The 11834-nt window shown below is 47.9% G+C and overlaps 1 protein-coding gene across 1 annotated transcript in view; it reads right to left on the bottom strand.

Moving 5' to 3' along the window:
• Positions 1–1113: 1113 nt before the first annotated feature.
• FGD3 (FYVE, RhoGEF and PH domain containing 3) overlaps positions 1114–11834 on the bottom strand; it is a 123737-nt gene continuing 113016 nt past the window's right edge. Inside the window, 4 exon segments of the mRNA XM_042782557.1 lie at positions 1114–1332; positions 3220–3360; positions 4811–4951; positions 6297–6419. Of these exon segments, the coding sequence (XP_042638491.1) occupies positions 1114–1332; positions 3220–3360; positions 4811–4951; positions 6297–6419 (624 nt within the window).

The following is an 11834-nucleotide window of genomic DNA, read 5'->3' as shown; positions in this document are numbered from 1 at the left end:
TTCAGCTTGAACTTGTCGGCTTCTACAAGCCTGTGAGCCATTTACCTAAGATAAATCTCTCTCTCTCTCTCTCTCTATAAATATATATATACACTTTGCTGGTTTTTGTGTTTCTCTAGAGAACCCAATCCAACACAACAGCCTTCCTGCTGACAACCTTCCTGCTGGCTGCCAGCATTTATTTGTCTTGTATGTCAGTTCACAGAGGGAACTCAATATCTGAGGGGTTTCCTAGACATCAAGCAGGTTCACCCAGACCTACTCATCCAGCCCTTGTGGACAGCAGAGACAGTGTGTCTGGCCCAGGTGGCCACCCTTCTTCCCAGCACTGGGCAATGGGCTGTGAGGTAGAGGAGGGGACACCACTCTCCCACAGGCCCTCAAGGACAAAGGAAGGATCTGGAGTCAAGAGAAGTTGGGATCCAGAGTCATGCTCAGTTTTACCTGATGTAGATGGGGCAGTAGAAGTTGTAGAGCTGCACATGGGCTCTCTCATCCACCTTGTGGGGTAGCTGCATGTACTTGGTAACAGGCAGTGTGACTGTCCACCAGTAGGGCAGGGCCTAGAGATGAGCCCAGACCATTGTATGCACAGCCATGGCTTCCTCCTTAGCTCTGTACTTTATGACCCTTAGACAATTTTTATTAACAGTCCAACCTCCACCCCCACCCCCCACCAGCTACACTGCTCTTTGCAAGATGTGCTGGGTGACACTGGGCATGTGGCCACTCCTCTCTGGGCCTGTTTTATCACCTTTAAAATGGGGGCCTCTACAGTGCCAGATGTCCTGGCTCTGGGTCCTGGGTCTGTGATCTGAGCTGGCCCACCAGTCCCTCTCATCAGTCCCAACTCCTTCACCTGGTAGAGTGAGCACAGGGGCAAATGTGGGGGTGTGAGTGGTGGGTAGGCTACAGAAGTCAGGCCGGTGACATGGCTGCACCACATCAATGCTTTGCTGGTCACCCATCCAATGGCACCCAGAGGCTGCAAGAAGCCAGGTGGGAGAAACAGGCAGAGCCCCACAGAGATGGGTCCTGGAGGGATCTTGGGCTACATCCAGGTGGCTGACTTGAGACTGGGCTCATGGAGCTCTGTGCCCACCAGACCTAGGGCTATGGCATCCCCAGGCTGGGCGGTGCCAGGTCCCCTTGGGTGGCATCACTGAGGGTCTCCAGCCACTGCTGTTGCAGCTCGGCGGTTTGCATGTCCAGGTACAGGCACAAGTACGCATGGTGCAGCTTCAGTATATGCCTGGAGTCAGGCTTCTCTGTGGGTTCTGGGGTGCTCACCTTGCAGCTAGGCAGGGCAATGGTCCGGGGTGGCTGTCCATCCTACAGTAAGGAGGGATGGGTGAGCATCCCCACTGGGGCAGCCTACTCCAGGCCACTTCCTCATCAGTGGAAGGGTAGGCACTGACCTGGACTGGTGAGATGCCCACCCTGCCTTGGCCTAGCAGTGCTCTTCCTCCTCTGCCAGCTGCCTCTCATTTTAACAGCACCTACCTGATGAGATTACTGGGACCATCAGACCCCTACCCACCCTTAGACCACCCTGGACTACCCTTAGCCCCTCAGGTAAGCAGGCAGAGACCACCCATAACACAAGGAAGCAGCACATGGGGCTCATAGGAAGTTGCAAGGACCCTTCTGCTGGGCAAAGAACTTGCTGAGAGATCCTGAGATCAACCGCTCCTTCTTTCCCAGGCCACAGAAACCTGCCTGGGACCTGGCTGGGATAGGAGCCTGTCTGGGAATGTCCCTCTTTTCCTTCCTCCTTCCCTCTGAGGAGCTAGTCCCAGCCTCTCCCTCTATGGGGGGCAGTTGGGTTCTTCCACCCTACCTTTACCCTCTCCTCCCACCAACAGGGATGATGAGTGAGTGGTGAAGGGATGAATGAATACAGGCAGGAAAGAAAGCCCCCTCTCCCTGTCCTTCCTCAGGGGTCTGGTGGTCCTAGTGCTACTCTTGCTCCAGTGTGTGGGAAGGAGAGGGATGGCGGGGTAGAAGTGGGGTTGGCACTAGAGCCCCACTCTCCCAGGGGAATGCTGAGCCTTTCCCTGCTCCTGACCTTTTGATGGGGGACTTCTTCTCAGTGGCAGTGGGGCATGGCAGGGAATGTGGTCTTGGCTGGGGACATCAAAGCCAAGCCAGACTTCAGTGATTTTTTTTTTTTTTCCCTGGGGGTGTGTGTTTTAGTTGTCTCTGGAGAGTTCAACTGGGTCTCCACTCAGAGGAGTGACATTTAAAAGTTCCCTTTAAAATAAATCTAACAAAGGAAAAAGTGGTCCAGGATCAGGGAAAAGTCTCTGGCAAGCTCAGGCCCTAGGGCCTGCAGGCAGGCAGCCAAAGGTAAGGCTCTGAGGCCACAAACTACTATGTCCCTAAATGAACCCACCAAGGAGAACGCTGGACATCTGGCCCAAACCCAGCAGTCTTGAGGCTCTGAGGACAATCAGAAGGATGTCTTCATGAGAAGTCTTCTCTGACTTGTTGTTGTTGTTGTTTTGTGCCATTGAGTCAGACCTGACTCACAGCGACCCCTCCTTGGGTTTCCGAGGCAGTATCACTACAGAAGTAGATTGCCCAACCTTTCTTCCGAGGAGTGGCTGGTGGATTTGAACCACCAGCCTCCTGGTTAGCAGTCAAGTGCCTTAGGCACTATGCTACCAGAGCTCCTCAGACCTTGACTTAAAACTTGATAAATAGGTCTGGCACCTGTCTACCCTCCTGGGACCAGCAGCATCTGTCCCTAGGTTTACCAGGTCCAAGGGGTGTTGGGCAGTATAGGACCAATTCTAGGATTTCAATTGAGAGCCTCGTTTCTAGGACATACTCTGCAGGACTGAAATAGTGAGAGAGGTGGGATGGCCAAGGAGGGATGGGAATACCTGGGGACAGGCCAGGCATGGAGAGGCAGCTCTGTGGTCCAGCTGGGTAATCCTGGCCAGGTCATGTCCCTCCCTACAAAACCTGCAGATACCATCAGTCCTCACCACGTGCAGCAAGGTCTATAGCTATGGAAGCTGAGGTCCTACATTAGGTCTGACCAGGTTGCACTGAAAGCCTGGTCCTAGCAACATGGCTTGGTATCTATACCACTGGCTTTTCTTCAGGACATTCTTTCCCTCCCTCACTTAGGTTCTGGGCTGCATTGAGCACATCAGCTGGTTCCCACAACCCCCTCTCCCCATAGCCTTCTAAGGCAGTGGCGATACTCACCTGGTTGCCTCCCTGAAGGTGCAGCACGTGTGGGTCTGTCCTGGGGATGGCAGCCCACACCTCACTCCAGACCTTGCCATCTTCTGACAGCTGCAGGGTGCCACAGAGCAAGTTGTGCTGGGGGTCTGCAGCAGGCAGCTTCTGTGGACATAGAAAGGACCAGTTAGGATGCTTCCTCATCTGCATTCTTAGTTCTTTCTCTGTAAGGACTCTGCTAGGAAAGTAACAGGCCTCGGAAACATGATGAAGGCCTGTGTGAGGCATGCCTGATGAGAGAGGTGCAGGTTGTTGTTGTTGTTATGTGCTGTCGAGTCAGACCTGACTCATAGCGACCGCTCCTTGTGTTTCTGAGGCAGTATCACTACGGAAGTAGATTGCCCCATCTTCCTTCCGAGAGAGGTGCAGGAGAGAGGCTCTAACCAGGCCAAACAAGCTCTAGGTCACCTTCACTCTGAAAGGCCCAGGGCTGCTTGGTATAGAGTGGGGTTTCACAAATTGCAGGCTGGGACATTGAATCAATGGTGTGGGCCAGGACCAGCATTAAAAAGTAATAGGAAAAAAATGGAACAGAAAATACCAGAGTGTGTTTATGAGATAAAGAGGCTTATGGCATTGTTGCAATTTGGTATATACCACATACCAGGTACACACAAACCATACCACACACACACACACACACATACAAGACACACATACACATGCATGCACATACACATGCACACATACACACATACATATACCATGTGTCCACATAGTATATGTGTACTTCATATATGCATGAACACACCTTGCACACACATATCCCTTGCATGCATGCACATATACACAAATGTACACACATAGATACACACCTTTCCCTCTCTTCTAATATATTGAGGAAGAATTATGAAAACAAACCCCTAGGTCATCTGGAAGCTCCCTGCATCTCAGATACCACCTGCCAAGTGGTCCACCTGTACGTGGAGGCAGTCCCTCCCAGACCTGTAATAGGAATCTTAGGTGTGGGAGATGAGTGTTTTAAAGAGCTTCCTGGAATACTGTAGCATGCAGCAAGTATTAAGAACTGTGGGCTTGTCTCAAGTGAGGAGAAGAGTGTTCCTGTGTGGAAAACCACTCTCTCTTTTTCAGTTTTCCAAGACTCTGCCTGTGTGGAAGGAGAGCTGGGAAGGGGGTTGTCCTCAGAAGGAATCAGGGAGGAGGAGGTGGAAGAGGGGTCCCTGTACAGGGTGTGGAGGTCTCTTTCACCTGCCCTGCCAAGGATGAACGGCATGTTTCCTCGGATGGGCAGCTCCAGGCCACATCTTCCAATCCAGTGATATTTGTCATTGATCTATCCCCTGGGAACAGATGGTCCATGGCCTGCAGGCTATGCTGGGGACTAGAGAGCACCCCTGCACCCCTAGTGCCCCTCCTCCCCCACCATGCACAATCCTGCATTCAGTTGTAAGGTGTCGCACAGGCTCATCTTTTTCCCTATGGCCTGTGGACCTCACTGAGACACCCACATTTGTGTTGGGCCCAAGGGAACGAGAGCCTCCTTAGGCTGCTGAAGGAGAAGGTATGTCTGTGGAGGCCCTCGTGGCTCACCCACCTCTGTGCCTTTCTTGGGCTCAATGAGCACTTCAGGACCAAGGCTGTCAGGGCCTGCTGACGGGGTCAGGAAACATTCCTTGCAAACCCGGCTCTGCCTGCTATTCTCAGCCTTGAACTCGGAGCACTTCCCACAGATGACCTGCAAAATAGAGGCCGCCTGTGACTCCGACTCCTGGGGATGGGACACTGTCACCAGGAAGGGGTGAAAGGCCAGAGGTCCCAGACTGAATGGGGTAGGGTGGGCTAAGAAGGAGGACCCAAGGCTGTGCCCACCAGGCATCCTCCCTGTCTGTGCAGTAGAGTCCAATGGTATGTGTGCACGGAAAAAAGACCAGGAGGAAGCCCACCAGAGTGTAGAGGAGAGTTCTTTTGTGTGGTCCCCCCATGGTTTTCAGGTAGGCTGAGCAAGTTTCTTCTTATAGTTGGGTGATAGGCAGGGCCATGGAAAACAAGATTTGATAAAAAGAAAGATGACTGGGAGGAGTGTGGCCTACTCTGTGGCCACATTTGCCAAGGGTAGCCATGATATAGATATGGTTGAGAAATAAAGCCTGCACAGCAACCTCCAGAGGTGTAGTGTTAGCATGGACAGGCTGAGGGAGTCTGCACGGGCCATGGCCTTTACTCTTAAGGCTCTCTTACTCTGGCAGGGGACAACATGGATGTGTCACAATGGAATAACACACTGGGTTGGAGGTGCTTGTGTTACTGGAGATAATGGTTTTACTGAGACCAAATTATCAGCTGGGGTAGAGAATGGAGGGGTTGCTGGTGGTTGGGGTGGGATGGGATCCAGAGTAGTAAAAAGGTCTGGAATATTTAATGAAGGGCAGGCCTGGTTTAGTTTCATCCATCCATCTGTTCATTCTTCCATCTGGCTTGGTCCTGCTCTGTGAAGGGTGTGACAGGAGTATCACTCTAGGCCCAGACCTACCTTGGGAAGCAGCCCTATCCTTTTCTCAAGGCAGCTGTAATTGCTAACACAGTATTCAATTATTAATGGCATCATTTAAAAATATTTGAATCAGCCACAAACCTTCTTGGGGACAGTCCATCCTCAGGAAAGGAGCTTTGATGAATGAATAAGTAGGGGTAGTCAATTCCATCAGGATGGTGCTCCCACCTTGGGTTGCCTGGTATCTCCCTGTGCCTCTTTCCAGCCTCGTGAGTGTGAAGTGGTCTCTATTTGATTCAAGCCCACTTGGCCAGCAGCTGGCAGCACTGTTTTCAGATGCAGAGTTCCAGTCTGTAGCCCCAAACCTAGCACTATTTCTACCATAATGAGTGTCTGGGGCTCAAAGCCAACCAGGGAAATGACTTGAGTCTCTACTTGAGAGGAAGCTGTTTTACATGCACTTAGAGTTGTGTCTCTGCTCATCTGTGAAGCACAGGTCTCAAGGGCTTTCAGAGTCTACAAACATTGGCCCCACACCTCCCTCATTTTCTCCTCGCCTTCATGGGCAGTGCCTGCACCCTGAACTCACAGCTCCACACTGCTTGCAGTGGTGTCGCCTCTTGGTGATGGAGTGGAAGGTCACCCCGCAGCTCTTGCAGCTCTGCCTCTCTTTCTCTCGCCTCGTTTTAGAGGAAGGCTTTCTGGACTCAAGCTGCAAGGAGTAAAACAGCTCTGGTCAGTTTGAAGTCAACATGCCCGTGCCCGGCAGGGGTGCACATGTCACCCCAGCGGCCAGACACAGACCTTCTTCCTGTCAAGAGTCTAAGCTATTGATTTGTGTAGTAATTAAGGTTGTGAGTCAATTCTGCTTGGCCATGGTTTTGAGTGGCTGGGCAGCTGAATGTACTTATTTTACATAATGAGATTGTAATCACCTCCATGATGGAATGTGCTATGAGCAGTTAAGTAGTTGCCTTCGGGTATGGCCTGCTTCTCCTCAAAGGAGAAGATTTGAGAAAGGTTTCTAGCTTTTTGGCACATTTTGGATCTTGTGTTTGGCCAAGTCTTGATCTCCAGTTCCTGGACTTGAATCATCTGTGTTGCCTACCAACCTTGGGATTGTTCTTGGATTTGAACCAGTGGCTTGCCATGTTGCCTGCCAATCTTGGGGTTGTGCCATTTTACCTGCCAACCTTGGGTTCATCAGCCTCAGCAGCCAGCAACTGCCTGAGTCAGAAGAAGCCTCCAGCTCCAGTGGGCCCAGAACCAGAGTCCTAGGTCAAGCCCAAAGTTGAGGGGCCTTCACCCAGTCCCTACAGCTGGCACTCTGGATTAGGATTTCTAGCCTCCTAAACTGTAAAAGAATAAATTCCTGTTTGTTAAAGTCATTCATTTGTGGTATTTCTGTTATAGAGCACTAGAGAACCAAAATAGGTTTTTTCTAATTAGCTTTTATAATTATAACAATAGTACACACTGGGGGTTGGGGGGGCTGGGGGCAGAGAGCCAAACTATTGATGTGAATGAAGTAAAAGCTGCATCCATCCTGTCCATTTCCCCAGAGGTGACCCTGCTCATCCCTTGAGTGAGATTCTGAGCAGGCCCAGATCTTCATTTTTGGAACAAGTTGGCTCTAGACAGAAGCCCATGACTTTATTTGGTAAAAAAAAAATCCTGACTAGAGCCATAGCAGGGGTGGAGGTAAGGGGAGCACAGGCTCATGAGTAGATATCATTGCAACACAGGAGCCCTGCAAATGCAGAGATAGTGGTCACAGCAGGGGACTCCACCCTGCACGTGGGTCTGAGTAGCACTCTTTTCCAATGTACACTTCTGAGAACCTCCACACTGTTCTCTCTGTGTTCCCTGCTAGCCACCTCTATAGTCTATTTTGGTCTGCATCCTCCACTGTCTCATGTGAAGCTGCTGGTAGAAGGAAGGCTTTCTAGCCCCCTCTAATTCGCCTGGATGGCACATGACCCAGCTCTGTGGTCTGCGATGAGAAACCCTGGAACAGGACCATAGTATTGAGGGACACCAGGCTCAACCGGCACAACATAATATATAAACATCTTGTTCCACAACCTACTTTGATGAGTAGCTACTGGGGTCTTAAAAGCTTTTGAGTGGCCATGTAAGAAGCAGCTAATGGTCTCCTTTCAATGGAGTGAAAAAAACCAAGGGCACCGAGAAACAATCAGTCCCAGGATATGATGGACCTTGAGACCAGAAGAACTAGATGGTGCTTGGGTACCAATGCCAACCACTCAGGAAGGAATGAAAACTGGAGATCCTGGATAAAGTGGGAGGAATAATGTGGAACATAATCAAAAAACACAACAATGACCAGAATTACTGGTCAGAAGGAGTCTGGTGGGACCCCCAAGACTATGGCCCTGGGATACACTTTGGGCCTGGGATAAAACTCATTCCCAAGGGCTGGCTCTCAGCCCAACAGTATAGTAAGACTTACATGCAGAACACCCAACCCAGGGCGATGCACCCACCTACTCTACAGAGATACATCCCTTGGCACAATCAGCCATGGGGCACTAGAGGGACAACATTCACATGGAGGAAAAGCTAGACAGACAGGATTGCATAAATAAGAAGGGCACAGGGATGGGGGTCACTGGGAAGGGAGAGGTGAAGAGTTGGTTATGGTTGGGGACTGAAACCAAATGTACATTAACTGTTGAATATAAACCAAATTCTGCTCTGTAAATTTGCACCTAAAGCACAATTTAAAAAAAAAAGAAAGAAAGCAAGAAAAGAAACCCTGGAACCACAGGCCTCTTCCTAGGCCCTTCTCTTGCTTCTATGTCAGGGTTCTCTGGTGCTGCTATAACAGAAATACCACAAGTGGATGGCTTTAACAAACAGGAATTTATTATCTTAAGTTTAAGAAGCTAGAAGTCTTAGTTCAATATGCCAGCTGTAGGTGCTGGGTGAAAGCCCCTTGAACTGGGGCTTTAGCTCTATTTCCTGTTCCAGGCCCACTGGAGCTGGAAGCTTTTCTAACTCACAAAGCTGCTAGCTGCTGAGACTGATGAACCCAAGATCAATAGGTAAAATGGCACAATCCCAAGACTGGCAGTCAACATGACAGGCCAAGACTTGGCTAAATGCAAGGTCCAGATGTGCCAAAAGCTAGAGACCATTCCCAAAACTTCTCTTTATGTACTGCAAGTGGGCCACATTCCATAGGCAGGTCCCTTTCCACTGATTAATGTCTCATAGCAGATTCTATGAAGAAGGTTATTACAATCTTATCATAGGGAATAAATTCATCCAGGTGCCAAGCCACTCAGAACCATGACCCAGGCAAGTTAACACCCAACCTTAACTAACACAGGTGAGAACCAGGCTCAGGTGAGAACTACGCTGTGGGAACTACTTGCAGAGACATGACCCTGTCTTCAGTACAGAACCAACCTTGAGGCTACCTCCCAATGGATCAATTCTCATACTTGGAAACTCTCTTTCCTGTAGTCAGAGCTTCTCAAGGTGGACACCCTTATAAGCAGAACTGCTGTGAGCATCCTGGTCAAACAGTTTTGTATGACTCAGTCCACATCTGTGCGGCAGATATCCAGAAAAGAGTGGTTGGGTCATGGGGAAGGTAAAGGCTACTTGACCTGAAGGCCACTGAGGGCCACTGATGCATCAGGATAATATTGCCTATGTGGAACTGTATATTGCCTATGTGGAACTGTTCCCCGAGGCCATGTGTATGTGGCCTTTCACTCAGCAGTAGTGGTGCAACAGCCCCTGTTCTGTGCTGGGTCACTGGGGGCACCCACATCCTAGCACCCTGAGACTCCTCACCCACAGTTCCATGCACGTATGTGGATGTGGATGTGTGCAGGGCCAGCAAGGAAACCACTGGCAGCACTTGTGCCTTGGACTCAGAAGACTGGGGATCAGGGTATTTTCAATCCTCATTTTATCTCCTTTCATGCTGTTTGAAATTCTGCCATTAGCAAAGACACAATAGAAAGGAAAACTATAGGCCAATATCCCTCATGAATATGTTGTTATTGTTAGATGCTGTTGAGTTGGCTCCAACTCAGAGTGACACTATGCAAAACAGAATGAATGTCTGGTACAGAATGTCTAGTCCTGTACCAGCCTCACAATCCTTGCTAATCTCAGCCCATTGTTGCAGGCACTGTGTCAATCCATCTCATGGAGGGCCTTCTCCTTTTTTGTTGACCCTCCACTTTACCAAGCATGATATCCTTCTCTGGGGAATGGTCCCTTCTGACATGACCAAATCTTCAACAAAATCCTAGCCAATAGACTCCAACAATATATTTAAAAAAATACATCATGACCAAGTGGGATTCATACCAGGTATGCAAGGATGGTTCAACATTAGAATAACAACTGCTGTAATCTATCACATAAGTAAAATAAAGGAAAAGAATCACATGATCATATCAATAGATGCAGAAAAGGCATTTGATAAAATCGAACATCTATTCCTGATAAAAATTCTCAGAAAAATAGGAATAGAAGGGTAATTCCTCAACATAATAAAGGGCATATATGCAAAACCAACAACCAACATTCATCTCAATGTAAAGAGAATGAAACCATTCCCCTTGCAAACAGAAACCAGACAAGTATGCCCTTCTATTCAACATTCTACTGGAAGTCCTAGCCAGGGTAATAAGGCAAGAAAGGGAAATCAAAAGCATCCAAATTGGTAAGGAAGAACTAAAACTATCCTTATTTGCAGATGATATGATCCTATATATAGAAAACCCAAGAGACTCAGCAAGAAAACTACTGGAACTTGTTGAAAGAGTGAGCACAGTGTCAGGATACAAGATCGACATACAAAAATCAGCTGGAGGTTTCTATACCAGCAAAGAGGTCTTTGGAAAGGAAGTAAGGAAATCAACACCGTTTTCAATAGCTACCAAAAAGATAACATACTTGGGAAGATTGAAGATTGTGAAAATGTCAATACTACCAAAAGCAATCTATACATTCATATATCCAGATTCCATCAACATTCATTAATGACATGGAAAAATCAACCACTATTTTTTTAAATTGTGATTTGGGTGAAGATTTAGAGCAAATTCACTTTCCATACAGCAGTTTCAACCACTAATTTTATATGGTAAGGAAACAGACCTTAGATAAACAAAGCACTACTGAAGAAGAAGAACAAAGTAGGAGGTCTCACACTCCCAGATCTCAAAACCTACTACACAACCACAGTTGCCAAAATAGCCTGGTATTGGTACAACAACAGACACATAGACCAATGGAATAAAATGGAAGCCAGAAATCAATCCATTTATCTATGGTCAGCTGACGTTTGACCAAGGGCTGAAATTTATTAAATGGAGAAGACATAAGTCTCTTTCAGAAATGGTGCTGCCAAAACTGGATATCCATTTGTAGGAAAATGAACCAAGATCCATACCTTGCACCATACACTAAAACTAACTCTAGATGGATCAAAGACTTACACGTGAAACCAAAAACTATAAAGTTCATCAAAAAAGAAATAGGGGCTATCTTAGGGGTCCTAACTTATGGCATAAATAGACTATCAAACATAACCCAAGATATACAAATAACAGAAGATAAACTAGATAATCAGGACCTTCTAAAAATTAAATTCTTATGTGCATCAAAAAAACTTCTCCAAAAGAGTAAAAAGAGAACCTGCAGAATGGAAAAAATATTTGGCAATGAAATATCACACAAAGCACTTATCTCTAAATTTTATAGAAAACTCTAACACCTCAACATCAAAAAGTCAAACAATCCAATTAAAAAATGTCCAGAAGAAGTGAAAAGACAAATCACCAAAGAATATATTCAGGCTGCCAACAAACATTTGAAAAAATATTTGCAATCATTAGCCATTGTTGTTGTTGTTGTTAAGTGCCATCGAGTCATTTCCGACTCATAGCGACCCCATGCACAGCAAAACAAAACACTGCCCAATCCTGCGCCAGCCCCACAATCCCTGCTATACTTGAGCCCATCATCGCAGCCACCATGTCAATCCATCTCGTTGAAGGCCTCCCCCTCTTTCGTCAACCCTCCACCCTACCAAGCATGACATCCTTCTCCAGGGAATGGTCCCTTCTGACAACGT

This window comes from Orycteropus afer, unplaced genomic scaffold, assembly GCF_000298275.1.
Source record: "Orycteropus afer afer isolate SDZICR_OR568_19922 unplaced genomic scaffold, OryAfe1.0 scaffold00368, whole genome shotgun sequence".
Classification (NCBI taxonomy): Eukaryota; Metazoa; Chordata; class Mammalia; order Tubulidentata; family Orycteropodidae; genus Orycteropus; species Orycteropus afer.
The sequence above is the reverse complement of the archived record's forward strand: the minus strand, read 5'-3'. Positions and strand labels throughout refer to the sequence as shown.